The sequence below is a fragment of the Dermacentor albipictus genome, chromosome 1 (assembly GCF_038994185.2).
Source record: "Dermacentor albipictus isolate Rhodes 1998 colony chromosome 1, USDA_Dalb.pri_finalv2, whole genome shotgun sequence".
Lineage (NCBI taxonomy): Eukaryota > Metazoa > Arthropoda > Arachnida > Ixodida > Ixodidae > Dermacentor > Dermacentor albipictus.
Genome location: NC_091821.1, coordinates 100,011,506 through 100,031,344, shown reverse-complemented (window position 1 = coordinate 100,031,344; position 19,839 = coordinate 100,011,506). Strand labels below are relative to the sequence as shown.

At 49.0% G+C, this 19,839-nt stretch overlaps 1 protein-coding gene across 3 annotated transcripts in view; it reads left to right on the top strand.

Annotated features, from left to right (window-relative positions):
• The first annotated feature begins 5,551 nt into the window (after positions 1-5,551).
• Positions 5,552-19,839, top strand: part of LOC135906194 (uncharacterized) — a 23,650-nt gene continuing 9,362 nt past the window's right edge. The window contains exons 1-3 of one of the 3 annotated variants that reach the window (XM_070533003.1): positions 5,552-5,830; positions 13,228-13,327; positions 15,315-16,678. In XM_070533003.1, coding sequence (XP_070389104.1) covers positions 13,247-13,327; positions 15,315-16,678 — 1,445 coding nt within the window. In that variant the 5' untranslated portion in view covers positions 5,552-5,830; positions 13,228-13,246. Of the gene's footprint in view, positions 5,831-13,167; positions 13,328-15,314; positions 16,679-19,839 lie in introns of those variants that run through there. The other 2 variants (XM_065437454.2, XM_070533002.1) reach the window with 2 other exon arrangements.

Here is a 19,839-nt window from a genome sequence, read left to right as displayed (position 1 = left end):
TTGCATGGCCATTCAGGACTTTCTCCGATCACCATGTTCCCTTTCTGAAATTATAATTTGGTCCTCTTCAAAATTCGTGACTGCAATCGACTTCATATTTGAAATGCCTGAAAATCGTCTTTTTGTTTAAGTCATTCGTTTTACATCACCATTACCAGACTCGTCATATTTAGTACGTCTTTGTTATTTCTGTACTACTAGCGCTTTTTTTTCTTGCTTCTTCGCCTTTTACGTTTTTTTCCCACTAAGTTCGCCGGCCGAGCTGTGGTATTATTATTATTTCGTGCTATTACTGTCCTCCATACCATTGTTTGAAAAACCGTAGGAAATTTTCTCTCATATCGTAACCCCCTCCCCAAACTTTTTTAATGTCAGTCTCTTTAAAATAAAAAAAGATAATTCTGGGTTTTCATGTGCCAAAACCACAATATGATTATGAGGGGGGGACTCCGGTTTAATTTTGACCTCCTGGGGTTCTTTAACGTGCACCCAATCTACGGTAAACGGGTGTTTTTGCATTATGCCCCCATCAACATGCTGCCTCTGTCCGGGATTTGCTCCCGCCCCCTCGGGCTTAGCAGTGTAACACCAAAGCCACTACGCCACTACGGCGGGTCAGTCTCATTATAATTAACATGTTTAGTGTCGTTTGTGCAATTTTCCACTGTTCCCTCGTTTGACAATTTTAAAGCTTTCACCTCAGCTGGTCCTTATCCGCTCGCTTCTTGGCCCATCCTTTGTATATAGTCAATAAGCTCCATGTAAAGAGCACCATCGGAGACAGAAAATATAATTAAATGATGGCTCGAGGCCCATTTGGGGAAGTGCGTAAGGGTAATAAGTTTTGCCCACTAGGAAGTTTCACATGTGAAAACGTCAAGTGAACCAACACAGCCATGGACCTTGGTAGCGGTCATTGCATCATCGAAGCGGTGATCAAGGCTGCCCGTAACAAAACGAGGACCTTTACGTTCACTGACTAGGACTTGTTCCGAGTCAACCGCTCCGAGCGCGTCCTCAACCAGGATATGGACCTAGACTCTTGGTGCGACGAGATAAAAGAGGATATGGCTAGAGCCACCAAGGAGGTGACAACAGATCTAGAGGTGGACAGGATGGCTCGCGCATCTGTTGGAAGCCAAGGAGGCACTGCTTGCGAGATGGAAGACTCAGCGCCATAACAGAAGACTACGCAAGAAAATTTCCTAAATCAACAAGACGATAGAGGCTCATTGCAAGGTGCTATGCAAGCAGCAATGGGACGAGCTGTGCGACTCGGTGGAGGGCCAGCTCAAGAACGGTAAAGCTGGAGTCTCCTCAGGTACCTACTGCACGATGACAACACCAAGTCCAATCAGAAGAGAGCTTTGGCGATGCTGTCCATTCTGCCACCGACTCAACTCCAGATGAGGTGGCCACGGAGCAGCTCATAGACAAGTACCTGGCGGCCATGGACGATCCGGTGCCCCCCAGTTTCCCGAGTACGAAGGGCGCGACGTGCCATCTATGGACGAGGATTTTACCGTGGCTGAAGTCAAGCGGGTTCTTGTATCCCTCAAAGGCAAATCTGCCCCTGGGCCCGACGGTGTAACCAACAAAATGCTCAAGCATATCGACGACGCCTCAATCGAGTTCCTTACACACAAGATGACTGAAATTTGGTGCAGCGGCCTCATTCCCAGGAGCTGGAAAGCGGCCTACACAGTAGTCATAGCCAAGCCTGGTAAGGCGCCGAACATCGACAATCTAAGACCAATCTTCCTGACGTCCTGTGTTGGGAAGATGGCCGAGCACGCCATGCTTAACCGCCTCACTAACATTTTGAGTCTAACGAATGCTATACAGACAACATGATTGGCTTTCAGTCGGGGCTCTCGACTCAGGACGCCATGAGACTAATCAAGCACCAGATCATTGACTCTACCTCCGCCGACACTAAGGCAATTCTCGGCTTGGATCTGGAAAAGGCTTTTGACAACATATCGCACGCCTTTATTCTCAAGAACCTGACAGAGTTTAACCTCGGCAAGCGGGCGTACAATTGCGTGCGCTCCTTCCTTTCCTCGAGGCCCACTAGAATCAAGATTAACGAGTTTTTGACACAAAATTCAGCTTGGGCCAAAGGGGACGGCGATCTCCCCGATGCTGTTCAACATCTCCCTGATCAACCTGTCTAGGGGGTTGAACAAGATCCCGAACATTAACCACACGATCTACGCGGACGACGTTGCCATCTGGTGCCCTAGCGGATGTGAGGGTCAGCTCGAGGGAGCTTTGGAAGATGCCATCGATGTGGCGGAGCGGTATCTTATCCCCACCGAGCTAAGGTGCTCGCCCGCTAAATCCGAGCTCTTGCTCTACAAGAAGAGGCCCAAAGGCGGTTCTCACCGGTCCTGGAAGCCAGCAACGGAGAGCCACATTACTTTATTCACCGGTAAGGGCTCCCCAGTACCGCGGGTAGACACTATCAGGGTCCTAGGAATGTTTATCGAGTCGAATGGGGCCAATAGAGCCGCCCTCAAACGCATTTGCTCCAAGACCGAAAGCGCCCTCGGCCTGATCCGAAGAATTGCCAACAGGTACCACGGAATCAGAGAGGACAATCTGATTCGGATTATCCACGCCTTCGTGCTATGCCACCTCACTTATTCAGGGGCTATGCCCAACTGGGTCGTGTCGGAGCGCAAGAAGATCAATGCCCTAATCAGAAGAGTCCTCAAGCTTTCCCTTGGCCTTCCCGTCCGAACGCGCACAAAAGACCTCCTCAATTTGGGAATTCACAACACGTTCGAAGAAATTGTTGAAGCCCAAGAGTTTTCTCAGTTTGTCAGACTCTCCGCTACCCCAGCGGGCCGAGCCAAACTTGGCAAGCTGGGACGTAACCCCACCGCCGTCGGTCCCGACGCTGTTAAGCTACCCAACGACGTAAGATCCAAGATTTCCATACACCGTATGCCACGCAATATGCATCCCACCTACAACGAGGGACGAAGACGAGCCAGGGGTAAAGCTCTGCTCACCAGTGCACGCTTGAACAAGGATAGAACATGCTTCGTAGACGCTGCTTCATACGGTCAAGAAGAAGTCTTCTCCTCAGTGGTCATCCGCACTTCTAGTTCCAGCGTTGCAGAGCAGGTTCCTATTGCTCTTGCATTGACGGACAGTGTACATGACACGATTTATTCAGATTCCAAGGCCGCAGTCAGGGCCTTTCAGATGGCAATGGTGGCTCCCCAGGTCCTACGTATCATCCGAAATGCTAAAGACTTCAGACATCATTCATTGGCCTGGTTCCCTGCGCACCTTGGAACCATTGAGAGTGCCTCGCTCAACCCCAACGAGGAGGCGCACTCGGCTGCACGAGGTTTGACTGACCGTGCGCCGGGTAACGCGTCCTCTCCTGGGCGACCCGAGCCTCTCTGCTCGTGCAACGAGATCTGCAAACATAATTATCTATCAAGAAGACTCCTGCCTTTGCCGCATTTCTCACTGTGCAGGGCCCAGGCAGTCACTCTCAGACTTCTTTAAACAAGCACTTACCCGAGCCCCGCGGCGCTGCACACAATGTACCCTGAACGGTTCCCAAGCCCGGACTGCCCTGTGTGTGGTGGTTATGCGGACTTCAAGCATGTCCTGTGGGGCTGCGCCTCTGCCGCTCCCCCTTTCACCCAAGAGGAAATGATGAAGCTCATTAGGGCCCAGGACCAGACCACTCAAATCCTGACAGTCCAGAGGGCTCGCGAGAGGGCCGTCAGGTTTCACCTAACGGTCCCCGAGTGGGCCTAGCCAGGTGACGTTGAGTTTATAATCACGTCTATTGTGGACCAAATAAAGTTGTTTCACTCACTCACTCACTCACTCACTCACTCACTCACTCACTCACTCACTCACTCACTCACTCACTCACTCACTCACTCACTCACTCACTCACTCACTCACTCACTCACTCACTCACTCACTCACTCACTCACTCACTCACTCATGCGAATAGCGAACAGGCAAGCACGTGCAGTGTCGAGTGTGACCAAGAACGTTTGCAACAGTGAAAGCAGGATGATAGCGAGGGAAGGGGAAGGAAAGGAAGAAAGGGTTGTGTCAGGGATATGTGTTTCAGGATGAAAAGCTCGATGACGAGGGGCACTACGTTAGTATAAATACTAAAATCCGCAATGCATGACATCACGGTCTGAGTTTCGGTATTTAAATTTTAGTGTAGAACAAAAACATTACGACAAACGCAACCGGCGTGAGTATTTTTTAAAATAAGAATAGGACACGTTCACGTACCTTTTCGTTCTCGAGAACTCCTTTTCTTTTCCTTTCTTTTTTAGAGGTAACCGGCCACCGTCGATAATAATACATTCGCTAGCACGATTGGCAGCAGCTGTTCTTACGAACCGCTGTAGTACACCAATTGCTTCGTAAATTTTGGCCAAGCAGAGTACTTTGGGGCGAGTTTTCAAAAGATACCTAAAGATGATCACTGTACAAGCAGGCGAGAAACAAAGAAGCTGATTGTCAATGGCGATCGCCTTTTACCTACGCCCCGTCATCACAGCCCCTTTCTTGTAGGCATGCACCCTGCTTTGCAGAGTCGTGGTGTCACGTAATTGCATATATGTCACGCGATCAAAACAATATCTTTTTCGACGCAATGGCTTTTCATGACGCTGCCTCACCGACATTAGTGCCTCCCTCGCGGGGGTATTTTCGTTCGCGACGCAGATAGGGAGGACGAGGAAATATTTAGCCATGCAGGTGGAGGGCTATTTACAATTCACCAGACCGACTATAACATACACAACAACGAGAATATAGTATGCATGAAAACTGCATAGCACGTTATCAAGAGTACTTCCTAACAGCCAAAGGCACTGTATAACTTTACCATCCAAAATGCCGTGCTTCAGTGCATTAGTACTTCAGTGCGCTTGAAGCACATTCGCGCTTGAGGCACATTCGCGCTTAAGGCACTTCAGTGCATCGCCTCAATGTTTGTCGCGGACCCTTGGCCTGCCTTACGGCGCGTGACTCGAACTGGTTGGGTTTCTGAGTTGGTATGCTTTTTACGCATTATCCTCTACGTAAAAGCTTGCCCATTAATCGCACGCACTTACCCCCCCACCCTCCTCACGCAACGAGCTCATGCCTTCACCGTGCACCCCATCGGAGGATATGGACAACGCGTGCGGCTTTTGTCGCTCTGCTTGCCCGTCGCAACGTTTCGTCCCATCGAACAGCCGCCCTCACGAAAACGTCATTCGAGTTTACAGCAACCCCAGGAATTGTGTGCTGGTGACGACAGGCGCCAAGCGAAAGCCTTGCGGAACGACCGCAGCAATGCACGCTTTCCGCGGGAACTCCTTAAGAAAGGCCGTTCGTTTCCTCTCTTGCCTTCGGTTGGTACAAAGCCGTCCACGGGCCGCGCATCTCCAGGGCGGTTACACGAGTCACGCTTTGCTAGAGCCTGAAGGCATGCATTCACGCGTGAAGGCGGCGGCGGTGGTAGGTGGCGACAACGGTGTACGGCTCCGCTCTCTGCTCCGCGGAACACACAAAATAGGATCACGTGCTTCTTTACCCCGTTAGCAGGAATTGGTGCCATCTCGGCTGGCCTGAAAACTAAAAGCAAATGCTCGGTCTAAAGAACACCAGGAAATGTGGCAAGGGAAGTGCGAATGGTCCACATTTTTGTTAGCCGAAATGAAAAAGAGCCCGCCTCTGCGATTGGCTCCTGGGACGAGGCGGATTTCGTATATTGACCAGCCGACGGGGAAAAGCCGGACGCGCGGTTTTGGAGTGGTCCGGGAACAGTTTGCCGTCTCCAATGGTGAGTGCCCCCCTACTGCTAATGCGCTCAGTGCGGCGCTGGTCGTTTGGAAGCGTAGAAAATCCCCTTTAAATTCAAGCTTAGCGTACCTCGAGGAAGGTCCGCTTCTGGGTCCGTATTCACAAAAACGTTTTTGCACTAAAAGTGTTCAAGCCAGTCAATAGTGATGTGGGTCATATCAGTAGCGAATGCGATCAGCCAATGATAATTAAGCAACACTTACGAACGAAAAGCTTTGTGAATTCAGCCCCCGAAGCCCTGTTTAAGGACCATTGTCGTCTCACCCAGTCAGTAGCATTCCTGCTAAGTTACGATTTCGAGCGTGCGCCCTCCACTGCCGTCTGGTCTCTCTGTGTGTGGTATACGTACGCTCGACCCTTCAGCGGCTTATGGTTCTCTGCTCTTCGGTTATCACCTGCGGCAGCGACTGCTCACCGCACATACATGTGGCATGCCGTCGCTGTCCGCAGCGTCGACTAGTGGATAAGACCAGTGACATTGCCTGGAATGAACGGTTCTCCCATTCACCTTTCTACATGCCGCTCTCAGTGACGAAATGTGATTGAAATGTAGGAAGTTACCTATACGACACATGCGTGTCCTGAGAACACTAGCGCTTGATCCATTGGGCGAGCCATTGCGAGCTTGGTCAGGACGTTTGCCTGCTGACTAAAGTATTTGCAATAATAAGCGGCTGAAAGAGAGAGTCTGAGAGTCTCATATCTATTTGAACATCGATTTTGGGGTAGTGAAGGATGAGTTGCAATCGGTCGTTGCGCGATGCCCACTCGGAATCTTGGTCGGGGATGAATCAAAGGGACTGAAGCCTCGGGCTTTATCTCGGAAATGCTTGAGGCAGAGGATGTCGATTTACATCAAAACTCTTTCTGAAAACTGGATATGCATGAAGTCAATGTAGCTATAGAGTGTTTAAAATTGCAAACGTTAAAGGAGGTATTTTCTTTTTGCACGTGTCATCTTTATATACTCCGACAGTGTATAGTGCAGGCAGAGGCGCAGGAGGTCCGACGAAATGACAGAGGAAAGTACATCAGAGCTTCCCCATTTCTTGTCCACAAAGTAAGGCATCGAGAAGCTAGTCTGTGGGTTGGCTGGTCCTTAAAACACAATGGATAACAAAGTAGTTCATACGCTGCATTGGTTCGTAAGAATATGCTACAGCCAATCATGATGGTGAGCATGCGCATTAGCGAAGGCACATGGCCCACGGCAACATTCCTTCTGAATGGAGTTTTTTTTTCAATTTGGCTCCAGTTTCGTGTGCGCGCTGTACCTTGCTAACGTAGCCTGAAGTGAAATGTGCTCACTGTGGAGAAAAGCCTCAAACTTTCGGTTGTTCGAAACGATCGTCTTCAAGCTCCACAGCCTCGTTCGCAAAGACGGTAACCATCGTCAGTAAAAGTTGAACTAAGTTCAAGGTCGCGATGACTATAGTCGACGTTGATTGTATTCGGAGCATCGAGCACACTTGATTTCGCCTCGCTGTCGATCTCCGTGGCATATCAGCTGTACTTCTAAGCTGTCAGAGTGAGCCAGAGGGCTGTTCAGATTAGAGAAGGGCACAACGTCGGTTGCAGTGCCCGCGTTTGCCAAAGGGTGACATATTGTTTCTTATTAAAAACTGTGGCATAGATGCGATATATGTTTCAGGCCATCAAAGTGTACGTGGAGCACACCAAGATTGTATAACATGTTCTGCAGGCCTTTTTTTTTTTGTCGTGGTTGTTGAGCTCCCAATGAAAAAGAATGTCCGGCGATTAGGGTATTCCGTAATGCAAAACTGGATTTGAGCTGTATACGTGTTTCGATTTCGATTTCGCGATATACTGAGATAAAGAATTTGAGACCGAATTCCCCTCACCGACTGGTAGTGGGCCAGTGCCGTTAGCGCCTTCGCACAGGGAGGGGCAGTATGGGAAATGTGGCTTGGTGAGCAGCATCGGAGCCAGCTGTGGAAGAAGACGACGAAGGCGCGTGGGGCAGTATGGGAACGCTGGTATGATGAGCGGCATTGGAGCGAGCTTGGAAGAAGACGACTACCATCGCGCTATCAGTGGCACGAGTGCGTTCGCCCGATTATGCCGAGGTACGGCGACGCTCAACCCAGGAACGGGCGCCTAATTCAGAGCTGCGCTCGAAAACACATCTTTTTCTCAAGATGAAGGAATCACTATTTAGTCTGTAGTTCTGCAAAATGCCAGCTATTCCTTTCTTTTCTTCTCCTTGCTCAGCACCATGCGTATAGTCTATGGAGAAAGCAGGCACTGCCACGGCGCGCACTTCCAGAACTATACATTGGTGAGCTGTGTCTAGGCCTTGCTTCCATGTTCCTGTCTTTAGTCTGCAGTTCAGCACTTAAACTCGATTCCAACTCTCGATCGAGTTTTCACTCTCCAACTCATAAGAACTCCGCAGGGAAGAAATGGGCGTTTCACCAGCGTGAGCAACGGTTCCGGTTGTGCGCGTTGTGGTCTGTCTGCTTTCGAAAAAGGCAGTGCGTATCTCTTTCTGTATTGCAACAGGTGATATATTTTCTTGCTCTCCTTGGCTGCATTTCCAGAAGCTCATGTAAGCTGCTTTACGAAGTTCTTTACGCGGCGATAGTTTCCGTAGCGCAGGCTAGTTCAGTATTTATGGGGGCGTTTACTCAGCATCATGTGCTAGCCCTCCTATATTTATCCTTCTGGAACAATCGGATGTGTTTTACGTCGGGGCAATTGGTGGACATGACTGCTGCGCAAACACAGCCCATTATAGATAGTGTTAATTGTTCTAAATGCAGGTGCTGCGAAGACACGTATTCTGCATACCGGTGCTGATTCGGTGTTTAGTGGCTGGTTTTAAAGTCCTGGCTTACTCGTGTTATCTGTGAACTGCTGTCTTCGTAGTGCGTGAGAAGCATGCGTAATTACACGAATCTCTGGAGTAATGTTTGGAATAGTGTGACGGAAATGCTTTAGTGCAGCATCCAACACTTTTTCTAACGGAACGTGTTGATTTGGTAGCATGAGCATTTATGGATGCAAGTGAAGAGAAGCAGCAGCGTCAGCAGTTTATATAGGTTCAGGCTTTATAAATCACAGCAGACGAGGCCGAATTCACAAAGATTTTGGTTTGCAAGTGCTACTTGCCATTGGCCGGCCCCTTTCGGTAATATTGCTACGAGGCCCTGTCAGTGATAAAGATGAAGAGAAAGAAGACAACGGCGCTCGGTGATGTTGGCGTATTTATTCTTTTTCGACCCTCTGCCGCCCGATTCATGGCCAATCCCTCGTAGTGGATTGTGCTATATCTACAGGCACCAAACCAAACCAAACCAAAATCGCGTGGTTCGGTATCCATCTTGAATGACATCCGAAGCGTCCTCCTATATATAACCTGTAAATATATTATACGTGTCTTCCTCCCCGTCACATTTTGGGGGAGAGTGCGGGTTCTTCAACCCTCAAGACGGATCTACGCCGCGGAAGCTCCTTCGCTCCATCTGCCATGCCAATTCAAGACCATGATGACAGTACTTCAGGCACTTCACCTACCGTGCCCGAACCGACTACCACCAACCGCCATCTTGTGCTCATACAACCGCGTGATCCGGGTATATTTTCCAGCGACGACAACACTGATGTCGAGCACTGGCCGCAAATGTACGAACGGGTAAGCGGACTCAACAAGTGGGACCATGCACTCATGCGAGCCAACATAATATTTTACCTTGCGGGAACGGCACAAGTTTGGTTTACGAACTACAAGCAAGAAATCATGACTTGGGATACGTGTAAACAAAAGCTCACCGATTTGTTTGGCAAGCCAATCGGTCGCCGTCGTGACGCTCAGAAAACACTTGCATGCCGGGTTCAAACCTGCACTGAGTTGACATATATTCAAGTTGTTATAGTGCTCTGCCGCAAAATCGATGAAAATATGCTGGAAGCTGGAAAGGTCACCCACATCCTCAAGGGTATACGGACGACGCGTTTACCCTTCTCATTTTTAATGACACAGTTCAGGACGTCATGAATTAATGCCGGCGCTTTGAAGAAACGAAAAGTCGTCGTATTGCGCACCAGTTTTCACGCCTCCCCAACACGCCTTCGACATCTACGTGCGAGGACATCCGCCTATGACCCGTTCCTGTTGCACCAGAGAATATAGTGCGTATCGTCCTACGGGAGATTGGAGCTGCCTCACCTGTTTCGCCCCAAGTGCGTGCCTCCGCCGATTGTCAAACGACACTTTCCCTCATCCAAACCGTTGTACGGCAAGAACTAGCCAACGTGGGACTGCAGTCGCTTTGCCCAGTCAAGACGCTGGACTACCGGCCACCTGTATCACCTGATCCATACCGACGCACGTACGCTCGTCCTCGTCACACCAACTCGGCAGCAAGGCGCACATCAGATGATAGGCCTAGCTGCTTCTGCTGTGGTCGAGTCGGACATATTTCCCTCTATTGCCGCACTCCGTGGAACTCGCAACGTACTCAACTTTTCGACGTCCGGATGACATTTCTCGCATGCCGACGCACGTTCCAGACGATCCTGCTCCGCCCTCATTGCCTCCGCGGCGGAGCCGCTCTCCGTCGCCATCACGACGCCTGTACCGGTCGCTCCAGCCCCGTCGTTTTCTTCTCCCGCCTATCCCCGCCGCTCCTCGGAAAATTAACGGGCGCAGCTCCGAGAGGTGAGCCTGCCATGATGACTCGACCCGAAATTCCTCTGTGCACACTACTTGGAGATCCCAACCTCAACATAGACGTGAACGGTACACCTGCAATAGCTCTCATTGACCGGCGCCACATATCAGTTATGAGCTCCATCCTCCGTGCTCGTCTAAACAAAGTTCTCACCCCCGCTCCGATCACTGTAGTCCGCGTAGCTGACGGTGCAACTCTGATTGTTACTGGAATGTGTACCACCCGTGTTCCTGTTGCTGGGTGCCATACTTCTGTTCTGTATTATGTTTTGGAACCGTGCCCACATGAAATCACTTTGGTACCTAATTTTCTGTCTGCACATTCGGCCCTTATTGACTGTTCTGCCAGTAGTGTTCAACTCGCCCTATAATATGACGTTGAGGCTTCTGATCCGAAGCATCGCATAAACACTGGCGATGCAAACCCGATACACCGACGAACCTATCGTGTATCCTCCACTGAGCGCCAAGACATACAGAAGGAGGTCGACAAGATGCTTGCCCGAGATATCACTGAACCTTCTTCAAGTCCTTGGGCTTCCCCTGTCGTGCTTGTTAGAAAGAATTAAGGATAACCGCTGGCGCTTCTGTGTAGACTACCGGAATCTTAACAAGGTAACGAAGAAAGACATGTACCCCTGCCATGGATAGATGACGCCCTTGACTGCTTCCACGGTGCAAAATATTTTTCTTTGCTAGACCTGCGTTCGGGGTACTGCCAGACTGCTGTTGACGACACGGACCGTTAAAAGACCGCCTTTATTACACCTGACGGCCCCTATCAGTTCGAAGTAATGCCATTTGGGTTATGCAATGCCCCAGTTACATTCGAACGTATGATGGACGCTCTCCTCCACGGTTTTAAGTGTTCAATCTGCTTGTGCTACCTCGACGACTTAATCGTCTTTTCGCCGACTTTTGAAACACATCTGGAGCGCCTCTCGACAATTCTTTCTGTTTTCCGCAAAGCAGCTGGTCTCCAACTGAACTCGTCAAAATGCAACTTCGGTCGCCGGCAACTTATTGTTCTCGGACACCTTGTAGATTTTTCTGGTGTTCGCCCCGATCCCGATAAAGTTCGTGCACTCAAGGATTTTCCTGTGCCGACCTGTGCCAACGACGTTAGAAACTTTGTGGGCCTCTGTTTCTACTTTCACAGATTCGTACACAATTTTGCTGCACGCCCTCTCACGGAACTTCTAAAAGAGCGACGTGCCTTTTGCTTGGGGTCATGAACAAGCTAGCGCTTTCGACGAGCTGACCAAGCGACTCACATCGCCACCAATTCTCGGCCATTTTGACATATCCGCTCACACAGAAGTGCGCACAGACGCCAGTGGTCATGGTATCGGCGCTGCACGGTTGCGACCGTGTCATTTCGTACGCGAGCCGTATTCTGTCCCCAGCGGAACTCAACTACTCAATCACCGAACGCGAATGTCTCGCCCGTGTTTGGGCAGTGGGAAAATTTCGCTCCTACCTGTATGTACGGGAGTTTACAGTTGTGACCGATCACCACGCTTTATTCTGGCTTTCGTCCCTAAAAGATCCTGCTGGTCGGCTTGGTCGATGGGCTACACGACTCCAGGAGTACTCTTACAGGGTTGTGTACAAGACAGACCTACTACATGAAGAAGCTGAATGCTTGTCGCGTCATCCGGTCGATCCAACAGAACATTCCGACAGCGACGAGTCTGCTTGCGTACTGTCACTTACCGCATTTAGCAACCTCGGGGACGAGCAACGGCGTGATCCTTACGTGAGAGATATCATACGTAAGCTGGAAACTTCAGTCTCGACAACTAACCTTTCTCTACGCAAATTCGTGCTCCAAGACGGTATCTTATACCGTTACCACGTGCACCCTGACAGACCTCAACTGCTTCTCTTCCTTCCTAGGCACATGCGTCAGACCGTCCTCGCCCAGTTGCACGATATTCCCACCGCTGGTCATCTAGGAATTTCAGACCTATGACCGTGTTCAACATTGCTTTTTCTGGCCCCGAATTTGCCGTTCGGTTAACCGCTACGTTGCTTCCTGCAAATCCTGTCAGCACGGCAACAAAACCAGCCGCTCTTCCACTCCATTGAAATACCAGCAGAACTATTCTTCAGGGTCGGTCATGACCTCCTTGGCCCTTTTCCTCTCTCGGCCAGTGGAAAGAAATGAATAACAGTTGCTATGGACTACACCATCCATTATGCAATTACACGCGCTCTCCATAGCAGCTGTGCAACCGACGTGGCTGACTTCCTCCTCGAAGATGTAATACTTCACCGCGGCGCTTCTCGACAACTGCTTACCCACCGAGGACGGTAGTTTCTGTCAGAAGTTCTTGAGGACATCTTGCGCTCCTGCGCTACACAACACAAGTTTACGACGGCGTATCACCCCCAGACCAACGGGCCAAGAAAGCGTCTTAATAGAACTATCACAGACATGCTTGCCATGTACGTGTCCGCTGACCATAAGGACTGGGTCGTCGCCTTCCCTTTTATAACAACACGTCCAGCGAAATTCTGCAGGTTTCTCTCCATTTTTTTCTTTTGTACGGTCGAGACCCCGCACTTCCTTTCGACACGATCATTCCCACTACTCTTCACCTGACGTAAGAATACTCTCGTGTTGTCATCTAGCTGCATATGCGCGTGAAATTAGTCGCTGGCGCCTCAATGCTTCGCAGGAAAAGCCATGACGTGTCTATGACGCCCGCCACCGCGATGCCCATTTCAGCCCTGGCGACATGGTCCTCCCCTGGATACCATCACGACGTGTTGGTCTTTGTGAGTTTTCACCATATTCTGGCCCGTATCGTGTCTTGCGCAAAGTAACCGACGTGACATAGGAAATAGAACCTCTCGATGTCAGCATGGCGCGGTCTGCCTCTGACATCGTCCACGTCACAAGACTAAAAGCCATATCACTTGGACCCACGAAGTACCGGGACGGCGCCTACGCCGCCGGGGGTCATGCTACCAGGCGCTGTCAGCGATGAAAATGAAGAGAGAGAAGACGACGACGCTCGGTGATGTTCGCGTGGTTCGGTAGCCATCCTGAGTGACGCCCGAAGCGTCTTTCTGTATATAACCTGTAAATATATTATACGTATTTTCCTTCCCGTAACAATATGTCCAACATTACGATTGACTAGCATCTGCTCTTATGGGCAGTTCCGACTTAATAGCGTTTTATGAACACGAACCCAGATATTTTTCCAGACGGTTAGCGGACATGATAGTAGAAGATGTAGTAGAATGTTTCTGAATTTGTTTCCGAACGTGTTGACCACATATTTTTATCTACTGAATCTTGTTACTTTATGAATATGCGTTCAGCTGCGTTAACATAGCATAACCACTTGAATATAAAGGATTGCGTGTGAGGGAACTGTCGATTACTGTAAAGGAACGCATTGAAAATCGGACACCATATTTCTAAAGAGCTGGTGCAGACTGCCCGTTATACCATATCGCATTCCGCATGATACCTAGAATGGTGTTTCTATGTGATGTTACGAAATAGCTACGGAGCCCAGGGCTCCAGACGGCCACCAATAGCAGTTTTCGCGTACTGTTGTCCATCATCTTGCATCAAGACACTGCGTCCTTTAATTACTCTACCGCAACTCGATATAGCATTTGTGCCCACACGAAAATGCGACAACAGCTCTGCAGGGGCTTCGGTACGCCAATTTTGTAAATCCTTCCAGGCAATCCGCGCCTTACTTTGTTTACTAAGCAGCACAGCAATAATCACGAGACTTTGATTAGGCCCGCCGATATTAGTGCGCCACGATCACTTCATGTCATCACCACACGTGACGCACTTCTACGCGGCATAATGTCATAATGGAATGAAAAATTGGAGGACGCTTAAGCTTCGCCTTCAAGAGTGGAACGCGATAGCGTTATCGCACCCCGTTCGCACCACCCACTCATTCGCTCGGCATGCTCTTGAGTCGGCCCCAATGCGCTCAAATGAGGCGAAGGGGAGAAGCAGGCGAGTGGCGCGCCATCTGTCGGGGCAGCGCCGTACATTGCGAGGAGGGGGTCTTCTGTGTTTGCCGCAGGATGGCACTGCGTGTGCGCCAAGCGCAGAAGAAATATTGAAGGATAGTATATCATGTTGAAATGTAGCGGAAACGTACTTCGCTACTCGTTTAACTGCGACTTCTGTAATTTACATGCTCATAATTACCAATATACACCGCAGTATAACTTTCTACGGCACGTTTCTAAGGCAACACCGCATTCACTAGAGGCGCTTTTGTCCCGCTTTGAACCATCGAACTCATGGCTGAGTGGTAGCGTCTCCGTCTCACACTCCGGATACGCTGGTTTGATTCCCACCCAGCCCATCTTGCAAGTTGTTTTTATTTATGAATTGCCTTCCGGGATTTTGTGCTCACGGCCAACGCCGCCGACGACACCGCCTTTTCTGCGACACGAGCTCCTTAACGTTGTCGCGTTAATATAAGCATGCAGGCCCCCTCTTCTCTTCTTGCTCGTCTTCTTGGGCCTAGTGGCTAGCGAGGAGAATGTGCCTCAAGCTAACCTGTCTGCCCGGCTATTAAATAAACGTTCTCCTTTCTTAATCAAGATATGCTCATGCAAGATGTCACAGGTAGGCTAGTAGAAAAAAACGTTTCAGACAGTCTAACAATCCAGCTAAGTCCGGGAATTTGTACTCTTTAGCAATGCGTATCATGTTGAGTGTTGAATTTTCAACCAACGCAGCCAGAAGCTGTCATAATTCAAATTTCGTTTGCAGGCCAGTGTAGTACTCCTGTTGGCCGTGGTCTTCACGCCCAGCTTCGTTCTCTCCTCGGATTCGGAGAGCGAGGACGTTCTACCCAGCGTGCGCTACCGTGACTACGACAGCCTTAATAGAAGTCCTAACGCTCAGCGCAACGCTCCAGAGTTTGTCAAAGATCTCTACAGCCTGCAGTCGATCCCTGTTCCGGGTGTTGACTACGAATTCCTCCCAGTACCTATGAAGCTTTCAGGCAATTATCGGAATCCAGACTCTGAAAATCGGGAAGACAAAGATGCTACTATAGACACTCCAGAAAAAATCTCCTACAAGGAACCACGATTCACCGGAAAGAACGATGCCAGTTCGGAAGTAGACGACAGCACCGGCGAACAAAACGAAGAATCCAAAGACGCAGTCAAGCAGGATCTCCCAAGAAAGACCGTCTTCGACAGCAGCGATGAACGCCACGATAGTTCGCTGCCCATCTTCGACGCTGATGAAGGCCGACGAGACTACGAAAGTTACCCCTCCAGGTTGCCTCCGCCATCTGAACGAAGGCCACGGCTCGAACCTCAATATCCTGGTGCGTCCGCCTATCCCGGCCGCCGAGACATTGAGATGCCTCGGACCGGCTTTCTCGGCGTCTCACAGGCGCGCCTCGAGTCGCAACCCACGGGCTCCGCACAAGGGGGTGGAAGAAGCGATGAACGCTCTTCGAAGCCCGCCCTGGAGTTCCATTTCGACATCCCCAATGACAAATTCCACGCGGACCTGGCTCACGGCAGATTCAGCACGTTCAAAGAAGTGCCTAGCTCGCTCGACACGCTCGTCAGTAGCGACGTCAGCTTCCTCAACAAGATGATCGCCGACCCCCCTGTGCCTGACAATCTGACCCGAGGCGGCACTGAGCGGTCCTACGACACAGGTGGTGACGGCGCGAACGCTGTAGTCCCCGTCTATCCCTCCACCGCGCAGCACCCGAGCCGCCCAACTACTGGCTCCACCTACCAGACGTACCCACCAAAGGGACATGGAGCGCCTATGCGTTACGAGTCCAGTACAGGATCGTACGAGGATCCTGGACGCTACAGCCAGCCTGATTCCGGTCCACGGGGATACAGTTCCGAACAGGAATACCCTTATAAGGCTTCCGCGTCGACGATGCAGGTGAAAACCAAGCCAGTGAATGGAACGCCGAGGGCCAAGAGGGCGTCCAAGACGTCGGGATACCGCGAGACGCGCATTTCAGCCGATTTCATTAATAAAAGTGCAAACTTTACAGAAGCAAAGGCGACTGGCCATGGATTGACTACGCTGGCGTCCTGCAGTGAAAAGGAGGACACGCTGCCCTTCTGCTTAGTTGATCCATTTTACCCGACGTGAGTCCGATGCTTCACGTTAAGTCATGTTTCAGTACTGGGTCGAATACTCGGAACAGGCTTGCATATTCTGAGAGATATGTGATCTTTATAAAACCATTCTTAGATATAGTTTTCATCTTTGGAGAGCGTGCGAGTATGTTATCACGTGTCTAGAGTATATATGTTTCAGTTCACGCATATATTAGATATACTTTTTGTTTGTGTTGTGTTTGTGTTGCGTTTTTTTTGGCATTACCAATTGTTAGGCAGCTATACTTGGGCACTAGTCTGTGGTAGAATTGTGATTGCCTTGAATTTCTCAATCGTTGGATAATTCAGTCATCGGTAGATTAATTATACAAGAATGCACATGTGGGCATATGTGGGCATGTGGGCACACTGAGCATATGTGGTATGGAAAAGGAGGTCACGTTAAATTCCTTATGTGCCTTATATTTTTATTGTTAATACATACAGAAATGGCCTGAACCTTCTTTTTTATCTTAGAGCTTCATTATGAAACTGGATGTGTAAGGCAACGGGATGACGACTAGACGAATCCGATGAATTGAAAGGCACGGTAACATGAGAACCCACGTATCACCATCCATTGTCTTCTAGGTAAAATATTTCATTGGCATGTTTTCAAGCGCACCTTAAAAGCACCACCATAGAATAGCCAACAAAAACCTTGCAATGCTTCCTAACTGAGGCAAAATTTAAAACTCTACACTTCCACTTTCGTATAATGGAAACATCTAGGATAGCGAAGTGGCGTGAAGGAAAATAAGAAGTGGATCAATAATTGTCATCTATATTCCGTGCCTTTCCTTTCTTTAATGCTGCGAGCCCGGTAACTACAGGTCACACACGACATGCGCATTATCAGCGTGACATAGCATTCCAGGAAAGTAGCGAGCGTAGAGTTTTCGAGAAAGAAACGCAAGAAGAACAGACAACGATTATTGTTTGAGGACCAGGTGCGTCCCAAACGATGTAAACCTCTTTTTTTATAGAGTGCAAGACGACATCTTACTTACAAAGCGAGCGAAAACGCGGGGAAGGTGGGAGATGAAAATTCAAGACGATGAGCAAAACGAGAACAAGGTAAAAGCGGGAGCCAACATTTCGACAAGTGGACTTGTCTTTTTCAAAGCCTTGAAAGAGACAAGTCTACTTGTCGAAACGTTGGCTCCCGCTATTGCCTTGTTCTCGTTTTGCTCATCGTCTTCTACTGCCAGTGTAAGCCTACGGGCTCACTGTAGGTCTCGGTCAATATTTGGAAAAGTTGCGGCTGACACAAACGTTGAGTATGCTTGTTTAGAAAAAATAGCTACCGTTTAGAATTTTAAAGGATGGCACGCGATGTTTATATGCCTTAGGTTGTCTAAGGAGGACCCAGTGAGTGTACCTGTGGAGCTATTTTACGCTTTTTTTTTTGCCTTCTCAACAAGGGAAACATTCCTAAAAATCACACCACCGTTTCTTGTATTCCACTACACTTAAAATGTTTCGCGTTATTTTATAATGTAGTAAGCTCCAATAAAAAAAGTATGAGTCGACAGTTGCATTCCTGACTAACTTTTCGTTCACCATTAGGAAAACACGTCAAGAGGGGGGGGGGGGGGCAAAATGTGTAGAGATCCCGACGCGTCAATGTGTTGTTTTGGCAGTGGTCAGTTACTGATGATGTTTTTACCAAACCCGATTGTGTTCCGTGGAATCCTCGAATGCAATATTGGACCATAAAACATTCATCCTACAGGTGCGTAGTAACCTGTTTTTGAATATCGCAAATATACTCTCAGAGCTGAGCAATTGCCAGCCCAGACTTCCAAGCTAACCCCGCCTGTAGCAAGCACCTTGAACAACAAACCAATCAACTAGCCTAAAAATTAACTAAATCATGTGCGCTTTAGAAACGATGGTATCGCGGTTTGTTTACAGTGAATATATGTCTGTTTAAACATATTATTAGCATATTCTGATCTTAGCCTTGTTGTCTGCATTTCTGCTGGGCGATACATTAGAGCTTAGGGAATTTCGTAGCGTATTTTAAACCAAGGGTGTGCTATAGTATATATGTGCACATCCGCCAACTTCATATGATGATGCACAAGGAAATCGCTCTTATTGCGTGGCATTTGCTGCAACAGCAGAAAACTAACTAAACACCGACGCCCTGACGAAATTTGATCAATTGCAGTCAATGTTTCTGGCCACTCAGAGGTAGAGAACATCGGCTAAGCTTTCTTTTTAACGGCGTTACATAAACGCAACAATAGCTGAACAGTGAATTTTTGCAGCTTGCAGTAGCCGTCCAGCGCTGCAAGTTAGGATGTACGTAGCAGGAGCGGGCCTTCTGCCTTGACTAGAGAGCGTTGTATTGCAATTGTTATTTCAAAAACAGTGCTTGGACATCTCGCGCTATAGCAGTGTCCAATGAAGGATGATGCGGCGGTCTCCATTGACAGGCTCGAACAAGGAGTGCACAAAAGGGTCCAGAGCACACAACGGTCGCCCATCGGTGGCTTCCTTCCTCAATATCATGAAGTGCTGGGGCTTTCCAGACCAAGCTTAAGTATCGCTCATAACTACGCGTTTTGGTAACTACTGGATACATTTAGCCTTTCCACAGGGACCGTTCGGGCGATGTCGGCCGGTGATTGAGAGGGGATGGCTCGTTCTCTAAAGCAGCAACGCGAATATTTTGCTAACATAATCTTAAATGATAGATGAACCTGAACTTGCAAAAATCTGAAAGGATTGACTTTATTTTTCTAGCTACTATTGCGATTTCTACTTTCATGCACAGTGCACCGGTAGGCACGAGCAAAATCGTATTATTCTTATTACCCCGCGGCTGTTTTTTACCAGATCATGCTCGTTGCACCTGATGTATGTGTGAGTATCTCTCTTTAAGTGAAGGCACAAATGAAAGTAAGGGCAAGTTCTTTTGCCAATTTCGCAGTCTAATCATGGGGGGTCATATCACGCATGATGCTCCTTGATGTCACGAAGGCGTTGCTACAGTACGTGAAGTCGGCATGTCTATACGACGGTTTGTAGACTTGACAGACAGACAGACAGACAGACAGACAGATAGATAGATAGATAGATAGATAGATAGATAGATAGATAGATAGATAGATAGATAGATAGATAGATAGATAGATAGA